At 45.5% G+C, this 26,994-nt stretch overlaps 1 protein-coding gene across 2 annotated transcripts in view; it reads left to right on the plus strand.

Moving 5' to 3' along the window:
* Positions 1-26,994, plus strand: part of WWC1 (WW and C2 domain containing 1) — a 152,180-nt gene that overhangs the window by 70,653 nt on the left and 54,533 nt on the right. For both annotated transcript variants that reach the window (XM_079917855.1, XM_079917856.1), the window contains exons 2-4: positions 6,618-6,727; positions 16,553-16,756; positions 26,187-26,263. In XM_079917855.1, the coding sequence (XP_079773981.1) occupies positions 6,618-6,727; positions 16,553-16,756; positions 26,187-26,263 (391 nt within the window). The remainder of the gene's footprint in view (positions 1-6,617; positions 6,728-16,552; positions 16,757-26,186; positions 26,264-26,994) is intronic.

A 26,994-nucleotide genomic window follows, 5' to 3' on the forward strand; every position in this document is an offset into this window, starting at 1 on the left:
ATTAGCCGTGAAGCCCACCACCGTCTTCCCTGGATTACTTCCTTCTCCAGCCTCCCCGGCCTACACCCCGTCGTCTCAGTCTCTCCCTTCTCCCACCCCCTTGGTCTTTCACATCTGTACAGCTGACCTAGCATCTTATTAACTATCCCTGCATCCTCTCATTGCCTGGGGTTCACAGTCTAAGGTAGCAGAACCGCCATACATACTGTCACAGGGATGGGCCACTCCCTGCTGTCAGTGTAAGCCTCGTCTGCCTGGCCAGACCCTCTGCTCTCGAAGGCAGAAACAAGGCTTATTCAAGTGTCTTAGCCCTCGTCGTGTCTGGCGTGGGACCAGTCTGTTGTGTCCATGCAGTAAATTCTTCCTTTTTTTTTTTAAAGCCTGATTGAGTTTATTTTTTAATTTTTATTTATAAATTTATTTATTTATTTATTTTTGGCTGCGTTGGGTCTTCATTGCAGTGCGCGGGCTTCTCATTGTCGTGGCTTCTCTTGTTACACAAAGCATGGGCTCTAGGCGCGCGGGCTTCAGTAGTTGTGATGCACGGGCTTAGTTGCTCCGTGGCAAGTGGGCTCTTCCCAGACCAGGGCTTGAACCCGTGTCCCCTGCATTGGCAGGCAGATTCTTAACCATCGCGCCACCAGGGAAGCCCATGCAATAAATTCTGTTGCTTGGAGGACTGATTGAAAGGAGGGAGAAAGGAGTTGAGGAGAGGGTGAGTCAGAGAGCCTCTCTGGGTCACCTTCTGCAGTTCGGCACTGGGGTGGCGCTCAAAGTCTTAACAGGGACCCCAGAGCCCCAAAAGCCCAGCCTCTGCCCACTCCACCTCCAGTCCGTCACTCATAACGTGAAGATATGTGGCTTTCTTTTCTGTTCCTCACACCATCATCCCTACCCAAAGCCTTTGTACTGGCTGTTCCTGTTGCTTCCCACCATCTGGTCTCCCCTCCAAGATCACCTCCTCCGAGAAGCTTCCCTTGCTTCCCTTGACTGCCCTGCCCCACCCCACCCTTACACGTAATCCCACTACCCTGTTGTACGTTTCTGAATACCATGAGTCTCTGAAACGATCCTGTGGATTCATTTTCTGGTTGGGGTGTCTCCCTGACGGGAGCGTAGGGCAAGGTCCTGTCTGTCTCGTCCACTTCTGTAGCTGGGTGTTTGCTCCGATTCAGCTGTGGTTCATGTGCTCAGCCGTCCTCACCAACTATGAGATGGTGATTTTCTTTTCATCCCCAGATTCGTTTAAGGAATGAATGAAGGTGTTTGCACCAAACCGAATTAAAGGGAGGAAGGAGAATTGCAAAGATGGCACTTTCTTCCGGCCATCCCAGCCTTGCAGGTGTGGGCTGCTTAGCACTGGGGCTCTGCCGAGGTCCGGTGGTGGCGTGTCCTCAGGAGTTGTGTAATCCTGAGCTATGGGAACTATGCGTGTGAAACACCCGGGGGCGGGAAGAACCGGCCTGGCCATTGTGCCTGGGCTGGGAGGAGAGGTTCGGCTGAAAGTTTGGACAGTTCTTGGCATGCAGTCTGCAGGGCCCTTTAGAAAGCCATCCCGCCCAGTTGGCCCTCGGAGAGAGCACGGTCTGGGGGGGGCCAGCATCCCGCTGGACAGCGATAAAGAGGTTACTGTGGGAAGCGTTCAGATTGCTCGGGAAGCACTAGGAACATGAAAGATATGTTATGCGTTCTTCAGTCCCAAGAGAATCACCACCCAGTGTTAGACTTGGCAAAAGGCTTTCTGCTCCTTCTCTGAGCTGCCTCCTTAGAAAAGATGCGCTGTCTGAATACTGAATGCCAGCCGTGGCGATGTGGAGCTGGAAAGAGGACGAGGGGCCTGCATTCCTGGACAGGTGATCCCACAGAACCCTACCTGTCTCCAAGGCAACACATCCGGGCCCCTTTTTTTCCAAGAGAGCCTGTTGTGAAACATTCAGGAATGTTTGTGTTCCTTCAGAGATTTGTAATTAAGAAGAGGCAGAGCTAGTTCTCTTTTGGCGCTCTTCCCTCCTTCCCTCTCACCCCTCCGGCATTTGGGTCATTTGATTTCGCGATCTGGGTTTTCAGCAGCCCAGGACTTGGAGGCTGGAGGAAGGGACTGTACCGGGCTGGACTGGGGTGAATCGCTTCAACAGGGGCTGGGGGCTGGGAGTTGCAGGCAGGCCCCCAAGTCCTGGCCACATCTGAAAGCAGACATCTCTTCCCAGCTCACATTCTTGGCACTTGCCCAAGGGGAAGCACTGCAGGCCAGAGAAGCACCCACAGTTTCCCAGGGGAGACTGGTTTAAACGGACAGTTCCTCTCTCTGGGAAGAGGAGTGTGTGCACATGTATATATATGTGTGTGTGTGTGTGTGTGTGTGTGTTTAAATCCTTGTGCAGCTAAAAACGCTTCTCTTCATCCTTATTCTCTGAATGACACGTCTCTGCACACTGAATAATTCATCTCCCTCTTGGCATTTGTTCCAGAGAGAATCTCGCTGTCCAGATTTCTTGTAAGTTGCATAGTCTTCCAATAGAAGCTTTTCTCTTTCCCATGGAAGAGCTCTGGGAGTCTGGATATCAGCCCTCTGGGTTTTTTTTCCATGATCGCTTTGAAGGGAAGCCTGAATATCAAACCCAAAGCCTTCCTTTCTCCTCTTGCCCCGCTCTGTCTCACATTGGGTCCTCTGGATTCCCTCTTCTTTATCCCTGTGGGGCACGATGTCTGTGTTCACCGCAGGCAGGAATCAGCATCTCAGCCCCGGTAGGATATCCAATGTCGGGTACATTACTGATACTTGTATCTTAACATTTACTTCAGGTCTGGCTTCTTGATGTCCAAGGCTGGAACAATCAGTGGAGTTAATGGTTTTCTGGAAAAGTGATGCATTTTGGGTGTTTTAGACCTGCCGCTTCTCCCTCAGTCCCCATCCTCACACACAGAGCTCAGTGAATCCCTTGTCGTGGTAACTGTGAAACAGCTGTCTTTTCGTGAAGCAGTTGTGCATTATCCCAGTGTATTGAGTAGCTTTGCACCAAGACATAGAAAGAATACTGAAGTTGCAAATAGGACGCAGCTTGGGTACCTTCTGCCTGCTTCAGATTTCCCCCCTGCCCGGCTTCATCATCTGTATCTTGGGCATAGCTTCCTTTGTGTTCCAGATTGTTCTGAGACTCCCTTGGTCTTGTCAGTTTTTATTAGCAAAGCTCAGGTTCTGTAGTCAGGCAATGGGGCTTCAGGTTATGCCTCTGGTGTTTGCCAACTCTGTGGCGTTGGGTGTGTTTTCTCACTGGTAAAATAGAGGAAGAGTGCCTGTGGCCCAGAGAAGGAACATGATATGTACGTAACTTGTTTTCTAGGCCCAGATTTAGCCATTATTAAATATTTTAATTCCAGCTGATAACAGGAATATTACAGAGAAACTAGTTAAAAAAATGATTAGAAAGCAAAAAGTTAAATTATGTTAAAATCCCTATACCAAGATAGCATTTTAATGTATATCTTTCCAGTTCCTCTTCTATAAACATATACACATTTTAGGCAAAATGTCATGTACTGTAACAGTATCCTGTAGCTTTTTTTCCTTAATAGATCTTTATTGGAGTATAATTGCTTCACAATAACTGTGTTAGTTTCTGTTGCACAACAAAGTGAATCAGCCATACGCATACACATGTCCCCATATCCCCTCCCTCTTGAGCCTCCCTCCCACCCTCCCTATCCCACCCCTCTAGGTGGTCACAGAGCACCAAGCTGATCTCCCTGTGCTATGCGGCTGTTTCCCACCAGCTATCTATTTTACATTCGGTAGTGTATGTATGTCGATGCTACTCTCACTTAGCCCTGGCTTCGCCCTCCTACCCCATGTCCTCAAGTCCATTCTCTATGTCTACCTCTTTATTCCTGCCCTGCAACTAGGTTCATCAGTACCTTTTTTTTTTTTTTTTTTAGATTCCATATATATGCGTTAGCATATAGTATTTGTTTTTCTTTTTCTGACTTAACTTCACTCCGTATGACAGACTCTAGGTCCATCCACCTCACTACAAATAACTCAATTTCGTTTCTTTTTACAGCTGATATTCCATTGTATATATCTTGTTCAACAATGTTGCTTTTCCTCATAGTGTGTTAAGAGCATCCTTCCATGTTGGCAAAATATAGAACACACCATTATTTTTTGTTCTGAGGTATTCATTATTGTATTCACCCATTCCACAAATATTTATTGAGCACCGATCATGGGGCTTCTGTTGCTTAGATGCACCATTGATGAAATCATTTAATTCGTCCCCAGGGAAGAATTTTGAAAGGTAATGATCCACACAGGGATTCAGGGAGCTGTGGAGAGGAGATGAATCTTTATCTTCTTGATTTTCTAGGTTGCAAAGTGTAACTAACAATATTCCCATCTCCCCAGCCAGGCTGGCAGGTGGGGCTTCTCAGGGCTGAGCCCAGGGAGAGGAATGAGTCAGAAACAAAGGTCTGACTGTGGTTGGCTCAGGCATTCCTGTTCCCTCCCAGATTTATCTGTCCTCACTAATAGAGCCACTTGCCGTGGAGGAGTATGCCTCTGTATATAGTTTTCCTTCAGAGGCATTTTCAAAGCTGTGTTAGATGAAATGATGTTGGATGAGATTTGGCCATTGGTCACTGGTCTTCATTCTCCATAAGGAAGTGGGAACAAATCATTTACAGTAGTTTGAGGAAGAGGAGGAGGTACTGAGGGACATGGTCTTTTGTTTCTGAAGTCTGGGCGGGGCTTGGGGTGGAGCGGTGGAGTGGACTGAAGACAGCTTTGCAGAAACTTTATCCAGGTTGGCAAAGGTGCTCCTGAATGAAGTGCCTTCTGACCCGAGGAAATCACCTGTGTCTTCCCCACCTCTTCCTTCTTTTACTCCACGACGGTGCCTTGTAATTTTGCGAGGGGCTCCGGAGATGCATTGAAGATGTCAATTTTCAAGAGAACCTTTCGGCTCACAGCAGGGGCTCTGAGGACAGAGTACCTTGCTTGAAATCCCAGCTTTGTCATTGTTATGGACATCGAGAATGTTATTTAATCTTTCTTAGTCTCCGTTTCCCCTTCTGGGAAGCAGAGAAGAATGTTCTTTGAGCGTTCATTTGCACCAGCCTCTGCACTAAATGTTTTTACAAACATGACTTGATTTGACTTGACAACCTGGAGAGTTATTATTATCCCCACATTTCAGATAAAAATACTGAGGCTCAGAGAGCGACAGTAAGTTGCCACACTCGCACAGCTGGTAAGTGATGCTTATTGAATCCTTACTGGATAGGGCTTAGTCTGTTGCATATCATATACGCCTCTGCCCTCATCCTTTGTCTCCCACAACACAGCAGTAAATTACTGACCAACAGAAGCTTTGGGGCTATCCATTCCTTCAGTCAATAGATACTTTTCTTAGCCTACCAGACCCTGGATATATAGTGGTCCATGAACACACCAGGTCAATCCACCAGGGGCTCTTTCAGTGTTTCTTTTTCCCCCACATACTTTGCTTTAAGCTTGATTTGGAGTGGGTTTAAGAGGGAAGGGGATTGCACAAGATGGGAGAGTCATTTCGTATGGCTTGGAGGGAAGTTCTTGATCAGGAATCCTAGACCCCGTCTCACTCATCTTTCCTCCTGTCCCGTGGTACATCAGTTTGCCAATCTGTCTAAAGAGTGTTGAAGCAGAGCCTTCCGGGCTTCCAGAACTGGGAGGGGATTGGGAGCAGACAGGAGAGGGGGAGTATTAGAATATGTATTTTAGGCAGATACAGCTATGGGGAAAACCCAAAGGGGCCGTCTGGGAGCACCGTTCAGGCGGACTTTTGTGTACCTGGATTCCCGGCTCCCTGCACGCTGACTAAAGTGCTTGACCAAGGGTTTATGGTGTTTTCCAGCCTTGAAAAACCTGTGTGTGTTTAGCTGGGTGATTTGTCTGTCTGTCCATCTGACTTAGCCACCAAGACTGGGTGATTACCACCACCTCACTCCCCACAATATGGTGACTTAGAGGGTGGTTATCGCTAAAAGATCAGTTTGGCCTGGATTTTGCAGGGAAGGACAGCAGTGGGTACAGGCATTTGGGAATCGGCCCAGGAAGCAAAGAAATACGGCCAAACTCACAAGGAGGGAACATCTGCTATTCTAGATGCTGCAGTTAGCTAGCTTTCCAGAGGGGAAGTAGGTAGGACAGGCATGGGCTAGAGCCGGGGGGATGGCTGGGGCTGTGGTGGACAAGTGAACTACAGGAGGAGCAGCCAGAGAGGGCTGGAGTTCGAGTCCGGAAGTAAGACTTGACCCTCGAGCCCTTTCCTGTGACCCCCCCCCCTCACTTAGAGGTGCAGGAACAGAGGCCCAGAGAAAGCAGGTGACTTGCTCAAATCACTGCCCAGTTTGTGGCAAAGTTGGGAGCCGAGCACATTCCCCGCCTCCCTCCCAGGTGCTCCCATCCCGCTGCTCCAGTTATGCGTTCATCTTCCCCGGGGACAGCAGAGCTGGTGTCACAGTGCAAAGCTTCTAGATCTGGTGGGCCAGCGCAGAGGAGCAGGGAGGTTGAGAGCACCTACGTGTTGCGGGGTGTTGGGGACGGTAGGCTGATGGAGTCTGTTTCTCTTCTCCCTTGCCAGGTACACCAAACCGCTCACCTTTGCTGACTGCATTAGTGATGAGTTGCCGCTGGGATGGGAAGAGGCGTACGACCCACAGGTTGGAGATTACTTCATAGACCACAACACCAGTAAGTTCCTGGCCGTCCTCCCTTCCCATCCCCTCTGCCCATCCCTCTGCCTCCTGCCCAGCCCCCCAAGTCTGGAAGAGCTACCAGCAGGGACTCATGAAGCCAGATTGTGTTTTGTTTCACGTAGAGTTAGACAGAGATGTCAGTGTAGATATAGATAGATAATGTATGCTCATATATAAATAACAGTTCAGAAGGATTTTAAATAGAGTCGAAAACTCCACCTCTCACAACCCATCTCCCCGCTTTTACAGAGGCAACCACTGCTATCAATTTCTCGTGTATCACTCCAGAAATTTCCCAGTCATGCGTGTTTATGTGTCTATGTACATAGATTCTTTTTTTTCTTTTTTACCTATATTGATTTCCACGCATACAGATTTTTTTCATATAAGGTAGATGTGTCCTTGCCATTGCCAGACCATTTCGGAGCCGTCACTGCCCCCGAAGCAGGTCCCCAGCAGCCAGCATGCACACGTATGTGTCTGTCATGGAGTGGGCTGAGCGCATGTGCCTCTAGCCCATCACACCGTTCAGCCCACCCTCACATCGTATCTGTGCTCCAGGTATCCTGACCCAGAGTGAAGATTCTTAGTGTCTTTGTCTCTCTGCCTATGATGGAGGCATAGGTTGATACGGGCAGAAGCATGTTGTCTGACAGGTGGAAGAACCCAGGTCGAGGTACCCCAGCTGGGGAGAGTTGATGTGTATTTGGGCCTCATCCGTCACGCACCTTCTCGGCCAAGACTATTCCCGTCCTCGGAAGTTCGCTGCCCCATTTGTTCATGTGTACAGAGGAAAGAGGATGTCTCTGTCTCGCTCTCCACCTTCTGAACTGTGGGATTCCTTTTCGTCCTTTCAGGCAAGAGGAAAATGGGATGCAAAGGCATGTTTCTGAAGGTTGAGATTAGGGCACCAGATCCCAGTGGTCCCTGTTTCCTGAGTGTGTACTCTGCGCTGTGTGCTGGGAGAGGAACTGGAGAGACACCACTCATTCAAGCATCCCAGCTTCCCTGTGGCATGCTAGGGTGATTATCCCCACCTTATAAATGGGACTCAGAGGTAGAAATCGACTGCTCAACGCTCAGAGTCAAAACATGGCAGAGCTGGGATTTGAACTGGTGCTGGGAGTGGAGTCGGGCTTCTCCATCCACCTCCTCCTCTGGGTTTCAGTAGCACCTGGTCATACCTCTGCTGTGCCCCTCACGCTCTGTAGTATAACCATTCACCTACTGAGACTAGCTCTTCTAGAGCAGGACGGTGTCTAATTCATCTGTCTAGTCCCAGGCCTTTGCCTGGTAAGGCACTTAGTAGGTGTGCACTTGACCTTTGCTACATAGAAAAGGGCATACGTGCATGAACGCACGACCAAGTGGGTGAATGAGCAGACTGTTGTTGGCACCAAAGCATAGGAGAGTTTCTGAGAGACAGCTAATGGCATTAATTGCATTGTTGGTGGTAGCCGAGGTTTTTATTAGCATTCATGATTGCATACGGGATAATGAGAAGTAAATATGCCTAATTGAGTATGTATGGGGAATGAGGTTAATGCTTGGAGGGCTGCACGGTATGCTGGGTTAAACACTGATGTACAGGACCCCTAATCAGTCCTTTCCTGTTTGTAATTGCTGAGTGCATCCCCCTCATTAAAATCTGATGGTGGGAGTGAGATTTTCAGGTGCTTCTGGGAGTTGTTGGAGAGATAGAAGGACGGAGTATCACGCAGTGGCAGAGTTTATTCTGGAGGGGATGATGGCAGAAGTGGGGGTATGTGTTGGGAGGTGAGTAAATGAGAATCACAGTAGGAAGAATTCTCTCTGCTAGTTTTACCAGCTATCGGGCTACTGGTTTTCTTTTGGCTGGAAGGTGCTCTCATTGGACGGAGGGTACCACCTCCGCAGACGGAGCCGGTGATACAGATGTGGTATGTGTGTGACCATCGAGGCCCAAACACTCAGAGCTGTGGGCTCAGACAAATCCTCTGTGTGTCCACTGACCGAAATTACTCTCTTAAGAGTTCTAGACACAACAGAATTGAGCAACCAATTAAATCCACCATCCAGCGTTCATTCATTCAGCAAATATCTATTGACCTCCTACGGTGTTCTAGGCACTGTTCTGGGAGCGTGGGGTACGTGAGAGTTCAAAATGGCAATGATCCTTATCCTTACAGAGCTTTCATCTTGGCAGGAGAAACAGAAAATAAACAGAATAAGTAAGCAGATTATGTAGTATATTAGACAATGATCAGTGTTACGGGAAAAGGGGAAGCAGAGCATGGGGCTGAGGTGTGCTGGGGTGCCTTTGTGGGTGGTGGGCAGGGACAGTGGTAAAGGTCTTCAGGAAGAAGACCTTGTCGAGAAAATGAGATTTGAGCTAAGACTTGAAGGAGGTGGGGAGAGCGTTTCAAGTAGAGAGAGCTGATCGAACAAAAACTCCACCGCGTGATCACATTTAGCTTGCTTGAGGGATGGCAAGGACGCAGGTGTGCGTATAGCAGAATTTGTGAGGAAGCGGGGAGAAGGGTATCAGGCCAGCAGGGTGTGGGCAGTGGTCCACCTGAAGGGTTCAGGCTTTTATTCAACACGGTGGGAGCCATTGGAAAATTTTAAGCAAATGAGTGGCGTGACATGTTTTATGTCTTAAAAGGGTCACTCTGGCTGCTTTGCTGAGAATAGACCTTAGTGGAATAGGGGCAGAAGCAGGGAGACTTGTAAGAGATGATTGCAATAGTCCAGGTGACAAAGGACCGTGCCCCAGACCAAGGCCGTAGTGGTAGAGGTGGTGAAAAGTGGCCTGAAGCTGGAGGTATTTTCAAGATAGAGCCAACAAGCCTTCCTGATGGATTGCACATGGGGTGTGAAAGAACGGGATAAATGAGCCTCTCTGGGCCTGAGCAGCTGGCAGGATGGAGTTGCCATTTATTGGATGGAGAAAACTGCAGGAGGAGTGGGTTTAGGAAGGAGGACCAAGGGTTCATTGGGATGTGTCGCATCTTCCATACCTGTTATACACCTGAGAGAAGATGTCGCTGGTCAGTTTGATGTAGGAATATGGTGTTTGGAAAAGAGATCTGGGCTGAAGATGTGTATATGGGAGTTGTTGGCATATAGAGAGTATTAAAGACATGAAACTGGATGGGATCACCAAAGGAATAAGTCAAGACAGAGAGAAGACAATCAAAGAATGGGCCATGGGGTCCTCAGACAGGAGAAGGTACAGAGAAGAGGAAAACCAGTCATGATTCTGGGGAGTGATCGGAAAGGTGGGAAGGAAAGCGAGAGCGTCTTGGCAGCCATGTGAAGGAGGCATACCGAGGAGAGAGATGTCAACCCCGTCAAATGCTTCTGACAGATCAAGTACGAAGAGGACTGAGAATTGACCAATAGATTTAGCAAACCCCTGTGACGCTGGTGACCCTGACTTGGAGGGCAGCTTTGGACAAGGACTGGGGGCAAAAGCCTGACTAGAGTGAGTCTAAAAAACAACGGAGGGGAGGCATTGGAAACAGCAAATGTGGACAAGTCTTTCCAAGATATAACCTTCTTTCATGATTTCATTTATCCGTATTCAGTTTTCCCACTGCCGTGTACATCCAGCATGATTAGATGGTTTTAATCAGTGATCAAGTTGTGTGTTCTGCTGTTTTCTCTTCATACTATGTCATGAATATTTGAGAGATGCTGCCTAGTCTTCATATTTGTCATTTTTAATGTATCAAATAGGTGTATTGATACATTTTAACACATAATGAGTGTACCATAATACCCCCCATTGCTGACCTTGTGGGTCCTTTCCATTTGTTTGTTATAAATAAATAACACTAGGGAAGAATCTTTATGCATATTGCTTTTTTCTTCTGTGATACTTTCCTGGAGTTGTATTTCCAAACGTAGGATCGCTAAGTGAAAGATTATGAACACTTGTGAGACCTGTGGTACCTCTTCCTAGTTTGATAAGTATTTCTAAAAGATCGTATCAATCTGTATTGCCACAGCAATAAGGGTACTATTTTTCTCATACCTTCATCAGTCAGTATGGGGCTAGTTACTTTTCGATAAATTCATCACAGGTTTAAACTGTTACTTCGTTGTTTTTCGTTTGCATTCATTTCCATACTAACAAGGATGGACGTTCTCCAGATGTTCAGCTGTTTTTAAGACAATTGTCGTTCAAGCCGTTAGAGAATTCAATAGTGTTAGTCACGTGGGTGCGCGTGTGGTGCGCGTAGAAAGCAGGCGTGTGATGGGTAGAGGCGGTGGGGTGAGGGATGTGTGAAGTGCGGTGAACGTGTGAGCTGTATGGAGCGTGAGTGTGGAGTGTGTTTGTAGGTAGAGGTCTGGAGCCTGGGGGAGGCTGAAGAACTGGGTCTCAATGATGGCTGCGCCCAATCGGCTAAATGTTTACTGGAAGTAGCTGCATTTTGGGGAGAGGGGGCATGCGGGGGAAGGGGATAGAGGGATGATGTTGTATGTAGCTGAGTTCGTGACATGCTGAATGATTAAACTATGTCCATGTTTAGCTTTAATAAAAACAAGAACTCAAAAATAGTTGGCCAAGGACATCTCTGAGAACCTGCCCAGGTGTAAAGTTATCTATTCTGGTGAGGTGGACTTAAGGAAGTGGAGCGTCAGCAGAAGGGGCTGGGCTTGGGAGGACCCCTCAGAGTGTGACCAGTTCAGGATGAACAGCAGTTAGTACAGCTCGTTACAGCCACCTAGGGAGCTGTCCCCAAAGGACAGTCTTTTCAAGAGTTGTTAGTACAACTGGTATCCATGTGGAAAAAAATACATCTCCACTTCTACCCCCACCTCGCACCATATGTAAAAATAAATTCAGAACGGACCACAGACCTCAACATAAAAGCTAAGACTATGGGCTTCCCTGGTGGCATAGTGGTTGAGAGTCTGCCTGCCGATGCATGGGACACGGGTTCGTGCCCCGGTCCGGGAAGATCCCACATGCAGCAGAGCGGCTGGGCCCGTGAGCCATGGCCGCTGAGCCTGCACGTCCGGAGCCTGTTGCTCCGCAACGGGAGAGGCCACAACAGTGAGAGGCCCGTGTACCGCAAAAAAAAAAAAAAAAAAAAAAAAAAAGCTAAGACTAGAACACTTCGAGAAGGAGACTAAGGAGAAAATCTGCAAGATTTTAGGGTAGGCAAAGGTTTTTTGGACAAGGCACAGAAAGCACTAAGCATACAAGAAAAAAGTAATAATTGGGCTTCATTGAATTAAAACTTCTGCTCTTCAAAAGACCATTAAGAAACTGAAAAAGCAAGCTACATATAAGGAGACAATATTTGCAATACATATATCTGACAGCAGATCCGTATCAAGAATATAAAAAGAACCCTTACACCTTAATAGTAAGAAGCCCAACAACGCAATAAAAAGTATGAGCAAAAGATTTAAATAGACACTTCACTAAAGAAGACATACAAGTGGCCAAGAAACACATAAAAATATGCTTTACATAATCAGTCATTAGGGAAATAGGAATTAAATCTACAATGAGGTACGACTATACACCCACTGTAATGACTAAAATGAAAAGGATTGACAGTACCAGTGGTTGGTGAGGAGGTGGAGGAACTGGAACTCTAATTCACTACTAGTGAGGATGTAGATCAGAACAACCATTTTGGAAAACAGTTTTTTAGTTTCTTATAAAATTCAACATATAATTAACACACAAGCCAACAGTTCCACCCCTAGATAGTTTTACCTAAGCAAAATGCAGACATTGCAAAGACTTGTGCATGCATGTTCATTACAGCCTTATTCATAATAATCTCAAACAGCAACCCAAAAGTTTATCAAAAAGTGAGTTATGCTGTGTTCATGCAATAGACTGTTATTCCACAATAACAAAAAATGGACGACTGATACAACCTAAATGAGTCTCAAAAGCCTTATGCCAAGTGAAGGAGGTGAGATCCAAAGAGCACATACTGCTTGATTCCATTGTCATGAAGTTCTAAGACAGAACCGGAGGGAGGAAGTGGGTGGAAGTGACTGACACAGGACTGCAGGGTAAAGGAACCATTTACACATTGATAACAAGCGGTAGTTTATGGTGTACGCGTTTGTCAAAACATATCCAAGTCTACACTTTAGATGATTGCGCTTCATTGTATTTAAATTACGCCTTAATAAAGGTGATTTAAACAGTGTATTGATGCCCCCTTTAATACTGCAGACCAATTAAATGGAAATCTCTGGGGTAATTTCCAACAGGCAACCAGGTTGAAACCAGTGTTCTGGTGTGGGGTTGTGGGTTGTGTTTGTCTGCCTGTGCATCCATCTCTCCGTGTTGGTTTGTGCTACAGAAGAAAGCCTGGGTCATCAAAAATGGTAGCCAAGCCAGCCTTCAATTAAGCCTCTCACGTGCTTTTATACTCCAAGGAGCGCGGCCTCCAAAGGGAGGGCGCCGCTCTCAGATTAAACCCAGAGCACCATGGGGAGGATCCATCCAGGGGTGCCCCAGGGCAGTTGTCAGGGACCCAGCATTTCACCTAGCCCTCTGGCAGGTGATTCTATCTGGAGCCCAGCATCGCACCTGCCAGCCTTGCCTGCCATCTTCAGTGACTGCTCAGTGCACCTGTGTTGTCACCTCTTAGCAGGTGATATGTTGAAATTGTTTGGGGAGCTTTGCGGGTCACCATTGCCTCCTTCCCACCCCCAGAGATCCTGATTTAATTGGTCCAGGGGTGGGGTCTGAGCATCGGGATTTAAAAAATTTCCCCCAGTGATTCTACTATGCAAACAGGCGTTCTTGGACATGGGCTGCACAGCAGTTACCTGACGAAGCTTAAAACTGCCAATGCCTGGGCCCTACGCTTGGAAACTCTGATGTTAAGTGTTCTGGGGGCAGAATTCAGGCTTTTGTTTTTATTTTTGTTTTTTGAAGCTCCATAGCTAATTATAATATGCTGAGTGGACCCAGTGTACTGGATGAAGTACCAACCTTTTTTTTTTGTTTGTTTTTTAAAGCAATTTTGCTGAGAGTCTGGGGGAAAAGGCAGTCTCATAAGACTGTCTGTGAGGATAAAAATTGGTACAACCTTTGGGACGATAATTTGCTAGTGTCTGTTAAAATTTAAGATGTGTATACCCACTGACCCAGTAGTTCCTCTTTTAAGGAATTCCTCTTTTTACACTACAGAATTAATAATAGCACACGTTCATAGAAGTATGCTTTTAAGAATCCTCACTACAGCATTGGTTGTGGTAGCAAAAGAACTGAAAACAATCCGGATGTTTCCTGGTAGTGGTCTGGGAGACCACTCAAGCCCTATCATAAATAAATCTTAGCACCATACCATGGAGTACTATGCAACCATTTAAATGATTGAGGTAAGTAAAAAGTAAAAATGAATAAGTAAAAACAGTGGTACAAATGAAAAAAAAAGGATAAATTAAAAATTGAGGTAAATCTTTATGTACCTACAAGGGAAAATGAACATGATATATCATTTGGAGATGAAAGCAAATTGCAGACCAATATACATGACATGGGCCACTTTACATTAAAAATAAATTTGTGTGTGTAGCTATGTATGTATAAACAGGTTTGTATATAATCATAGGGCAATATCTGTTAGTGTGTGAGACTCCTAACGGCAGTTACCTCTAGGAGGTAGGATTGGAGAGATTTAAACTCTCATTTCTTACTTTACGAATTTGCAATGGTGGAATTGTGAGATTTTTCTTTTTTTGTATTTTTCAATATTTTTCCCCAAAATGTAAATTTTTAAAAATATGACAAACTTTAAAAAACATCTTCACCCTGGCCATGTTTCTTTTCTTTTCTGTGGCCCGTGTCAGCCAGAAATGCGGGACCCCTGAGGGGAACCCAGGAGTCCCTAACCCTGAGGGAAGCCACATCTGCTGATGGGAAATGGGACCCCACAGTCTTTCAGCCCAGCTTTGTAAATTCTCTCCTCCCGCTTTTTTTCTTCTCTTGCAAGTGTTCCTCCATCTTACTTGGTTGAAGAGTTGCAAAGCTTTCTTTGTGGGAAGCAATTTTTTGGCCCCTGCTGGCCATCTTCACACCTTGTTTTCTTTCCCAGAAAAAGGGAGGAGGAGAGCTTGAAGAATTGAATAGTTTTGGCTTTACTCTCACCATCATTTGTTTACTTTACCTGGGTGTAAGTACACTACAGCTTCCTGGGAAGCAGTGAGGCAGGGCCCATTATCCTCTTTTATAATTAGAAAAGTAGACTCAGAGAGGTCAAGCAACCTGCCCATTGTAACACAGTGATTATTGGCAGGCATGAGAACGTGGCCCTGCTATCTCTTGGATTATTCTTCCCGTCTCTTCTTTCTTTCATTGGAAATACTCATTGGGGCCTATTCAGGAGGATTGAGAGCTAAAGGGACTGCAAAAGGAGGTACAAACTCAAAGCCCTCAGGAGCCACACACATGACATAAATGAATGAAGCAGATAAATTGTGGACCCACAGTGGCCAGAGCTTCTGAATGATCAAGAAAAACCAGACATCGGGATTTTAATGTATAAATCTCCTTGTTTTTACATACCAGTAATCAGTTCAAAATTAATAAAGTTCTTTGGGCTAAGCAAAACCTATCTACAGGCTGGATTCACCATAGGGCTGTGATTAGACAATTTCCGGTGTGTTAGTTGCCCCTTACCCCACCCACCAACTGGGAAATGACTGAGGAGTTGACAGTCAACGGGCATTGGTACTTGGACATGGTTTTGACCTCTTTGACATCTGCTCAGCCGCCAGCTACCCTTTTTTAAAAAAATTTTTTGTCTTCTGACTTTTTCCCAAGTTATCACTATACATATTTATTGTACACATAATTTTAAAAAATAAAAAAAGAATGAAGAAAAGGCATCCTACCATCAAGACATATCTGCTGTTGATAATTTGTTAAGTTTCCTCCTAATCTTTTTGAGAATGTATATATGTATTTTGATAAATACAAAATTATTCATGCAGTTTTGCACCCGGTACTTCTACTCACTTTTATATCATAAGCACCTTTCTGGTTTTTTTAAAAATTTTTTCGAAGACATTATTTTTAATGGCTGTTTTAGTGTATTATGTAAATATAGCATACTTATTTGAGCAGTTATTTCCTGTGTGACCTTGAGCAAGTCACTTAACCTCTTTATGTCTCAGTTTTCTCTTTTGTTTAATGGGGGTAATAAAAGAATCTTCCCTGTAGGGTTAATGTAAGGATTGGAGGAGTAAATAGATATAAAGTAATTAGAATAGTGCTTGGCATAGAGTAAACATTAAATAAGTGCTTGATGATTATTATGGTTTTGTACAAATGCATTTTTGCCTGAATTTATTGCTTTTTATAATAAATTACTACAGGAGAAATTATTGGACAAAGGGTATTAACGTTTTAAGGCTCTTGATTTTCATGGTCAGATAACCTTCTAGTAAGGCTGTTCTAATTTACATTTCCAACACAGTATTTCTTCATATCCTCTGAAATATCAGTTATTTTACTTTCCTTTACTCTTTGCCAAAACGAATGATCTTAAGCGTCTATAATGTTGTTGAGCCTCTCTGTCTAGATTAGACCTCATATCTGGCCCTTCCTCTGGCTGTTCCCAGACAGACTGACTTCAGGTTTGTAAACTGATCCTGGTTTGTGTGTGTGTGTTTGTTTGCTTAATCCAAAGGAAGAGTCTCTGTTGTTTAATAGTAAGTTTAACCCATTCACATTTATTGTGATTTTCTACTTATTATGCTTTTTGTTTTCTGGTAGTAGATTCTACAGGCCACCAACTCAACAGACATTTGTGAGGTGCTAACCTAGGGTGTCTGGCGTCTGTTCTAGAAACCACTCAGATTGAGGATCCCCGGGTACAATGGCGGCGGGAGCAGGAGCACATGCTGAAGGATTACCTGGTGGTGGCCCAGGAGGCCCTGAGTGCACAAAAGGAGATCTACCAGGTGAAGCAGCAGCGCTTGGAGCTCGCGCAGCAGGAGTATCAACAGCTTCACGCCGTCTGGGAGCACAAGCTGGGCTCCCAGGTCAGCTGTGAGTACCTCCCCCGCCCCAGGACACCCACAAACACAACTACAGGGAGGAGGGAGTGGCCACACTGAGTCTTGCCTCTATTGCCTCTCAGCGTTTCTCAGATCTACCTATTTTCGTTCATCTCCACTCCTTGTCCAAACCACCACCCTCTCTACTGTTTTCCGGCTCCTACTTGTGCTTTGCAGTGATTCATCTACCATTTTCATTCCATTTCCGTTCATTCATTTGTCAGCTCAAAATGCCAGACTTATTACCTGTCTTCTTATTGAAAGCCCTTCGGTGGCTGGGGGCAGTGGGGAGTTCTTGGTTAATGGATAGTTTCAGTTTGGGAAGATGAAAAAGTTCTGGAGATGGATGGTGGTGAGGGCTGCACAACAGTACGAATGTCTTTAATGCCCCTGAGCTGTATATTTTAAAATGGTTAAAGTGGTAAGTTTTATGTTATGTGTATTTTGTCCCATTGCTCTTTCCATAGCCCACACAGTCACACGTGATCAGGCTCCTGCTGGCCACTCCCACCTCATCACAGGCTCTCATTCACTAGGCTCCAGATGCGCTGAGTACGTACATCGTGCTCCCCTCGCCTGCCCCGCACCTTTCCACCTTGGGGCTTTTGAATTGCTGCTCCCCTGCCTAGGAAGCTTTTCTATTGGTCTGTTTGCACAGCTGGCTCCTTCTCACCCTTCCAGTCTCTTCCTTCAGGTCATGTCCTCTGAGAGGTTTGCTTCTGACATCCCCATCCACAGACTCCCTTCCCCAGCATTAGCCTCTGTAATGGCTCTCTGTTTATTTTGTTCATAACACATATCACAGTACATCTGCTTATACGCTGCTGTCGGTATTTCTGAGTGGAGGAGATTTCCTGTCTCCCTGGTTTCTGCAGGAGGAGAAGAGGCATGGCAGGGTCCCCAGTCCTCATTCCCAGCATAGGGAGATGCCAGATCAGTAGCTTTCGAGGAGCCCGTTGACCTTTTCTGATGTGTTGAGGGTTTTTTTTTTTTGGTAATTTACCACTTTTTTTTTAGCTTTTTAGAAATTAAAAATTTTTTTAATATTTATTTTCTCTTATTTTTTATTTTTTTGGCTGCGTCAGCACGTGGGATCTTTGTTCAGGCATGCGGAATCTTTCATCATGGTGCACAGGCTTCTCTCTAGCAGTGGTGTGCGGGTTTTCTCTCTCTAGTTGTGACGTGCGGGCTCCAGAACGCAAGGGCTCTGTAGTTTGCGGCACGCAGGCTCTCTAGTTGAGGCGTGTGAGCTCAGTAGTTGTGGTGCATGGGCTTAGTTGCCCTGCGGCATGTGGGATCTTTGTTCCCCAACCAGGGATTGAACCCACGTCCCCTGCATTGGAAGGCTGGTTCTTTACCACTGGACCACCAGGGAAGTCCCTACCACTGTTTTTTTTTTTTTTTTTTTTTGTGGTACACGGGCCTCTCACTCTTGTGGCTTCTCCCGTTGCGGAGCACAGGCTCCGGACACGCAGGCTCCGCAGCCATGGCTCACGGGCCCAGCCGCTCCACGGCATGTGGGATCTTCCCAGACTGGGGCACGAACCCGCGTCCCCCGCATCGGCAGGTGGACTCTCAACCACTGCGCCACCAGGGAAGCCCCCTACCACTCTTTTTAATAACTAATACTTTCCTATGTTTAATGAGTGCTTACTACATGCTAGCCTACAGTCTAAATATGTTATTTCAGTTAATTCTCATAACAGTTCTATGGTCAAGCACAGTTAATATCCTCCTGTAACAGATAAGGAATCTGCAGCCTAGAGAAGACCAATAACATGCCCAGGGTCTTACAGCTGGCAAGAGGTGATAAGTTGCAAACATATAAGTTCCTTCTGTCCCAACAACACCTGCATTGTGGGCCAAAGGGCCAGCATTAGGCCACAGTGTCAGGGTGTCCGTGGCTTGGCTGGGTCCTTAAACACTACCCCTGTCTTTGAGAAGTTTGGTCTGGGAGGAGGACTGTGAGTGGTTTATTCACTGTCCCAGCCCCGCCCCGTTCCTTGGCAATTCAAGAAAAAAAAAACAACCTCAGATTATAGAAAAGAACTGGATTACACTCATTAGCTATTTCTAGGTCAAATAATGTCCTAGAGATCATCATGAGGGTTTTAGCACTTAATCTATCTTAGTCAGCTGGGGGCTGCCATAACAAAATACCACAGAGTGGGTGGCTTCAACACAGACATTTATTTTCCCACAGTTCTGGAGGCTGGAAGTCTGAGGTCAGGATGTCAGTATGGATGGGTTCTGGTGAGACCCCTCTTCCTGACTTCTCACTGTGTCTTCACGGGGCACAGAGAGAGAAAGAGAAACAGCAAGCTGCTGGTGTTTCTTCTTATAAGGTCACTAATCCCATCATGAGGGCCCCACCCTCATGACCTCATCTAACCCTAATTACCTCCCAAAGGCCCCTTCTCCAAATACCATCACATTAGGCATTAGGGCTTCAACATATGAATTTGGGGGGAACACAATTCAGTGTATAGCATTATTCTTACCAGAGCCCTGGAGGGAGATATTAATATTGCTCGTGAAACTCAGATTCAAAGAGGTAGAGGAGGGCTTTTTTGGCGTGGCGAGGCCAAAAAAAAAAAAAGAAAAAGAAAAACCAAAATGATGGTGTTTTTGAACCTTGATGGAGCATTTAGTAGCATCCGAAGTCATATGATAGGACTGTATCAATTCCTACCACGAATCATGTATTTATTCTTATTGGTTCCAGGGATCAGTTAAAAATCTTTGTCGTTTCAAATGCCAATGAATTAATAATATCAAATAAATATTGTTATTATTTATTGCGAGCTTAAGAATGTGACAACTACTATTCCAAATACTTTGTATTTAACTAAATTAAGCCCCATAACACCTCAATGTGATACTATTATTATGTCAATTTTATAGATGAAGAATTTGAGGCAGAGAGAAGCTGCATCACTTGTGCAAAGTTACACGGCTAGTTAGGAAGTTACATATCCTGGATTTGAACCCCAGCAGTCCAGCTCCAGAGTTGACATTCTCAAAATGTATTTCCTGTCAAGATAATATTTATTGAGCCATTAATATGTTCTAAGGAAATTGCACTAAGTGGTTTATCTAGACCAGTGGTGTTTGGCCGGGGGCAATTTTGCCCCCCTAGGGCAGTGTCTGGAGACGTGTCTCCAGTGTCTGTGGGATCTTAGTTCCCTGACCAGGGATCGAACCTGTGTCTCCTACATTGGAAGCTCGGGGTCTTAACCACTGGACCGCCAGGGAAGTCCCAAGACACCATCATTTTGAATGTTAAAGAAGGAGTCATCTCGGATCACTAGTCCTAAGATGCAAACCAGTGAGGGATGGCCCAGTCCAAGCATCCCAGTGAAATAGGCATGACCCAAGGCTCCTCATGACTTTCTTTGGATTTTATAAGCCAGGTTTGCCTTCCAAGTCAAGCTCTCCAGCATGTTGATAGACCGGTGAGGTAACATGCCTCCCTCTAACTCAGATGATCTGCTGGGGCTTGTGAGAGTTTTGCCACCTTGCCTTGGCTGCTGTAGGGCTGTGGCTGCAGGTGGGGCCCTGCCCTGGGGATGGAGGCTTTGTTGTCATCTCTGGCGCAATCTCTAGCTCCGTGGGGAAGGAGAAGAGAACTCACATTTAATGTACACCTATTAAATTTCTGGAGGGCAATATGCCGGCACTCTACTTATGTTTAAAGTAACCTTGCTACACACACACATACACACACACACACACACACACGCACACACATGCACACACAATCTTGCAAGGTATTGTTGTTCCCATTTTACAAATAAAACTGAGGCCCAGAGAGGGAAAGTATCTTCCCCAAGGTCACACTGGTAAAAAGTGGCAGGAATAGCTTTTATACCCAGGAGTATCTGACCTCAAAACCAGTTCTCTTCATTTAATCCAAGTCAGCCAGTCAAATTCTAAGGTTTGGGGGCTCTACTGGGGTCCCTCCATCCTCTGAAAGATGAGAACTTGGGAGAGCTGGGTTCTTTGGGACCTCACCATGCTCCTTCCTCCTCCGGGCCTTGGTTTCCCATTTGAAAAATCAATCACTGGGAGCCTTGCAGCTAAAAATGCCAGTTGAACCACCTACGTGCTTTCACTCATTCCTGAAACTAAGAAACTATCAGATAAGAGATTTTTATGGCATACATGTACAAGGACAGGGAGACTTGGAGAGAAGAGAACAGCGGTAAAATATGGAGGCTGGAAAGCAGAAGGTCAGGTGGCAGCCTGTCTGATAGAGTGGAGAAAAGAGAAAATGGGCTGATAGTGAGGGAAAAAACAGGCCTCTAGTCTACCTGGAGCACGTGCAAAAGCCTCGGGAATTGGAGGGAGTGGCTGTCTCAGCGTGGAAGTGAAGTGAGGAGGGCCTGAAAGAAGATTGGAGGAGAGTTGTTCCTGAGACACAGACCACCAGATCTCCTTCCCAGATCAGTACCACCAGGCCACTGCTCATCCCCAACGTGGGGAAACATTGGAGGTTTCTTTTTTTGAGGTGCATCATACTGAAAACATGGTGATTAAGTGAACATGGACTTGAGGATTGAGACCCCAGCCTGCCTGTACCACTTGACTCCCAGAAGGGTGCCAGGCTATTACCCTGCGGGCTAGACAGTAGAAGAGTGTGGGGAATCGGAGTCTCTTCTCCTCAGAGAAAAGAGATGTGAAGAGAAAAGATGTAAAGACACTGACAGTGAGGATTCCTAGATGAAACAATCCAGCCAAATCACATCCCAAATAACCCACAGTCAATCATGTAACCCATGATCAACAAGCTCCACTCCAGCCAGCTTTTTGGGCCCCCAGTCCTAAGTGTGAGCAGACAGCTGAGATTCCAGACATCCATGGAAAGCCTCTAACATGAACAATAGAGATTAAAACAAACACGTGGTGATAGGGAGCCCTTGTAGGAAACAGGGAATATGCATGGAGAAGAAAACATCGAGAGAAGCTACACAACCATGCAACTAAAACAGGATGCTACATTTTATTAAGAAAAAAAAAAAAAGGAGTCTTCAGAGAACACAGAAGAGCCTTAGGAAATTAAACTATGAGAGTAGAAATGAAAAATCCACAGGAAGCCTGGAAGGTAAAGCAGAAAGTTTTCTAAAAAGCAGAACAAAAATAAAATGAGATGGAAAAAAAGACCATCAGGCCAAGAACTCTATCTGAGCAATAAAAGCTCCAGATAGAGCAGAAGAAACAGAGGGGAAGAAGCATCAGTGACATAATGCAGAAAAATTTCCCAGAACTGATGGAGGAGAGTTTTTAGATTGAAAGGGCTCAGTGAGCACCCAACACAATGGATAAAAGTTAACTCACACCAAAGACATATCATTGTGCAACTTCAAACACTGGGAACGATTCAAGACCCTAAAAGCTTTCAGAGAGGAAAACCAGGTCACACAAAAATGATCGGGACTCAGAATAGCTCCAGGCTTCTCAACAGTAACACTAGAAACCTAAAAGACAATGGAGCAATGCATTCACACTTTTAAGGAAATTCATTTCCGACCGAGAAGTCTATATCCAGCAAGACTACCTTTAATCGAGGGCCGGCTAGAATAACGATCTTTTTAGACATGCAAGTTTTCCAAAAGTTTATTTCCTTCATGGGTCCTTTCTCAGGAAGCTCCTGGAAGTGATATTCTGCCAAAATGAGGGGGTAGTCACAGAGGGGGAAACATGGTATTTAGGGAGGAGGAGAGAAGGAGGCAAGGAGGGGGGGGTCTCAGGATGCCAGCTGTGCAGAGAGAGTGCACTGGCACATGCCTTGCGAGACAGAGCCCAAGAGAGGAACTCTGTGAGAGGAGATTTAGATAACTGGCCAAGTGTGAAGCTGAATCAGTGTTAAATTTGTGGAAAGTAGGCACGCATAAAAATGATCATTATTAACTCTAGGAAAAACAACCCAAAAACTGTGCTGGAAAGAAAAAGTAGGCAAAGTTGGCTATATGCCTGGGCCCTGAATAGTGTTTGCAGTGTAAAAGTAATGCAAACACTGAAGGTTGCTCTCGCCAGAGTTATCTGATGAGAAGCTGGGAGGCGTGTCCTGTGTGGGGTAGGGGCCGAGAAAGGGAGTGAAGCTAACACTCCATCCTCCAGAGAGAGAAGTGAATAAATCATGCCTAAGACTGAAAAAAATCAAGAAACAGCGAAACATGCATATTAACAGACTCACACGGGTGGGCACCCAAGAAACTGGCTGAACCTGTTGAAACAGTTCCTTTTTCATGAGTGAGATAAGCGGATTGGGGAATGCTCTTTTTTTTATAGCAAATCTTGGGTGTATAAAATATATAGTATTTTATATACACTGTTAAACTGTTCATATATAACTTGAATAAAAACTAAAAATTAAACCTATAAAAAGGTGTCACCTTGAAGGCACACCTGTTTGAATTTAAAATTATTTTGCTGTGGGTTAGTGAGGGGACATGGACACAGAAAGGAAGCTGATGACCTATTTCTTGATTGGGGTGCTGGTCACTTGAGTGTGTTTCTTTTGTGAAAATTTATCAAGCTGCACACATGATTTGTGTACTTTTCCATTCTCGCATGTATTTTTCACTTCAACAAAAAGTTTATTTAAAAAATAACAGGCCACGGGCTTCCCTGGTGGCGCAGTGGTTGAGAGTCCGCCTGCCAATGCAGGGGACACGGGTTCGTGCCCCGGTCCGGGAAGATCCCACATGCCGCAGAGCGGCTGGGCCCGTGAGCCATGGCTGCTGAGCCTGCGCGTCCGGAGCCTGTGCTCCGCAACGGGAGAGGCCACAACAGTGAGAGGCCCGCGTACCGCAAAAAAATAAAATAAAATAACAGGCCACATCCCACTTCAGCAGCTTTGGGTATAAACAGTGCATTTCACAGTGATTCTCCAGAGGGTAATAATTCCAGCCCCTGCTGGCCCAGTTGGCAGAGTCTGTTCTTTTTTGGGTTCCCTTCCCTGGAAGGTTTCTAAATGTGCCCATGGAACACACTCACTTTCCACAATCAGCCCTGGCAGCGCTGATCCCCACGGCGACCCTCTCCTTCTTAGGGCCAGGACTTGCCATGCTTCACAGGCTCTCCCATTCTGCTAACAACTCCCCTCAGCACTTGCCCCTAGTGTAGACCCCCCATCCAGCAGCACCGATGAGCAGGGTGTTTAGCAGGACGGGGTGCTCACGGAACGGGCACCCCCCATTTTAGCTGTATCCCCATCTTATTTCCTCACTGATGACTCCTCTTGTCTTTTTACCATGTTTGCGCTGCCAATAGGTGGGTAACGATTGTTAATTACCTTAAAATTTTTCCAAAAGTGCCTATCTGGGGAATTTGCTTAAGTCAGTGCCTCCAGCTGTGGATCCAGCTAGGTCCCTCCCCTGAGATCCCCACGTCCAGCAAAGACCAGAGTGCAGAAAATGAAAGCTTCAAATTGGAAATAAAACATGTGCCTGGAGTCCCTGTTCCATGCTCACGACGAGGTCTCCGAGGTCCTCCCTGTTCAGGTGTTCTGGCCACTCATCTCTTCTGGTAAAGCCTGGCTTCCATCCTCATCCTCATTCTCTTCATCACCACCATCATTGCAAACTCAGCAGAGACGTAATGCTACCCATGGTGCAGAATGACTTGTCAGTTACTCTGCAGGGCAGTTTTGTTTCCCAAACTTCCCAGTGTTCCATTTTAACTTTAACTTTCCTTATGCATAATCAAAAGGTCCACTCAGGTATTTTAACCAAATCCAAAGAGCAGAGCAGCGTCTCCTTCATGACTGTCCCTTCTACCTCCAGACACTGAAAATTGCTAGCAATCTCCAAATAAGCCTCTCTAGCCTCAGAAAAATTCAGGTCCCAGCAGGTGATGTTAAGTGGAAAGGGGAGGTGATGAAATTGCTCAGACTATGGGATTAAGGACTTGGGAGAAACGCTTCTCTGGCCTGTCTCCCAAGAATGACTGTCCCTTTCCTGAACAGTGGGGCTGTGTTTACCTTAAAGACACAGTGACTCTTACATGGGGCCGATTTTCCTCTTCACATCAGCAGGTAGAAAGCTCAGAGCCAGGTCTGTGGCCGCGGGTCAGGAAGTGGGACCTCATGGTATGCAGTGAGCTCTAATCTCATGCCACTGGCTTCCTCACTTTCATTGTCCCTTGTCTCATTTTCCTTACTTTTTTTTTTTTTTTTGCGGTACGCAGGCCTCTCACTGCTGTGGCCTCTCCCGTTGCGGAGCACAGGCTCCGGACGCGCAGGCTCAGCGGCCATGGCTCACGGGCCCAGCCGCTCCGCGGCATGCGGGATCTTCCCAGACCGGGGCACGAACCCGTGTCCCCTGCATCGGCAGGCGGACTCTCAACCACTGCGCCACCAGGGAAGCCCTCATTTTCCTTACTTTAAATGGATCACTCTGTTGTGTCCATTTTTGTAAGCCTTAAAATCCTTTATCAAGACACAAAGAAATACTGCTTTTAAAACGCAGTAAGATTACAGCTAAAGGCATACCTCATTGACACTTCACAGATTGTGGTTTTTACAAACTGAAGGTTTGTGGCAACCTGGCGTCAGATGATGGTTAGCATTCTTTAGCAATAAAGTATTTTTTAATTAAGATATGTACTTTTTTTAGGCATAATGCTATTGCACACTTAATAGACTGCAGTATAGTGTAAACATAGATCTTTTAGGCACTGGAAAACAAAAAAATTCGTGTGACTCGCTTCATTGCAATAATCACTTTATTGCGATAATCGCTTTATTACGGTGGTCTGGAACCAAACCCATAGTATCTCTGAGGTATGACTGTACATGATAGAACTGTAGATAAACGTTGGATGGTAACTTGGAGAGAAGGTAATTGTATTAGGGTGATAGTGTTACAGGTAATTTATTTTCCTTTTCAAATGTACATTAATATTGTAGAGTGCAATAAATATTTTTAGTAATTCCTTCTGATTAAAAATTGTATGTTTGTGTTAGAAAATGTAGCAAAGACAGAAAAATACAAAGACGAAAATGAATGTTATTCATCATTCAAATCTCTCTAGATAGCAGTATTCTCTTTTTGTTATATTTCTCTCTGGTCTTTTTCCAGGTGTGTGTGTGTGTGTGTGTATTTGTTAACTGTATATTTTACAAATTTAACTTATTCCTTCTTTGTGGTTTTTTGTAAATTATTGTTTTTATATAACAGTAAGTTTTGGACATTTCCCAAATGTTCAGTATCCTTCAGCACCATCGTTTTAAATCACTTAAGTTGTATAGTCCCCGTTTTATATGTGTACCGTATTTATTTGACAGATTCCCCTTTGTTGGACATTCAGGTTGCTCACTAATCGTCATTCCTTTCTGGGTTTACCTAGATGGCCAAATAAGCCAACTTGACCAAAATGTGTTTCTTCTATAGAAGATTTTTTTTTCTTTTTCCTTGCAGTGGTCTCCGGTTCGTCATCCAGCTCTAAGTATGACCCTGAGATCCTGAAGGCTGAAATTGCCACAGCAAAATCCCGGGTAAGTCCTCTTTGCTTATACTATTGATGGGGGTCACTGAGGCAGCCTTAGGCTACTAGCCCACCCACAAGAGCAGAGGAGATGCTTCAACCAGGCAGTGCAGCCAGTGCTGACTAACAAGATTCTAAATAATGACAATAGTAGCAGTAGTAGCCGTCGTTTCTGTAATAGTGATGGTGATAGCAGCCACCGTTTCTCAAGCACTCACTCTATGCCAGGAGTAGCCCTAAATGCTTCACGAGTTCTACCTCATGCCCTTGAGACAGCCCCACGAAGTAGCCACTGTCAATATCTGCATTTTGAAGATGAGCCGACAGTGGCTTAGGGGGGGACTAAGTAACTTGCCCAAGGTCACAGGGGCTCAAGGCTTACTTTAAAGTTTTTAGTGTAAGGAGCTATTTTGCTGGGACTTCCCTGGCAGCCCAGTGGTTACGACTTCGCCTTCCGATGCGGGTGGCCGGGGTTTGATCCCTAGGCGGGGAGCTAAGATCCCACATGCCTAGCGGCTGAGAAACCGAAAACATAAAACAGAAGCAATAATGTAACACATTCAATGAAGACTTTAAAAATGGTCCACATCAAAAAGATCTTAAAAAAAAAAAAAAAGATGCTGTCTTGCTAACCACTGCTTATTCTGCAGTACTGTATTTGATTACTTCCTGATTACCTTAGGGGGAGAGATATTTTTATTCCCCCTTGACTGATGTGGAAACGGAGGATCAGCCGTCAAA

The sequence above is a fragment of the Stenella coeruleoalba genome, assembly GCF_951394435.1.
Source record: "Stenella coeruleoalba genome assembly, chromosome: 3".
NCBI classification, from domain to species: Eukaryota; Metazoa; Chordata; class Mammalia; order Artiodactyla; family Delphinidae; genus Stenella; species Stenella coeruleoalba.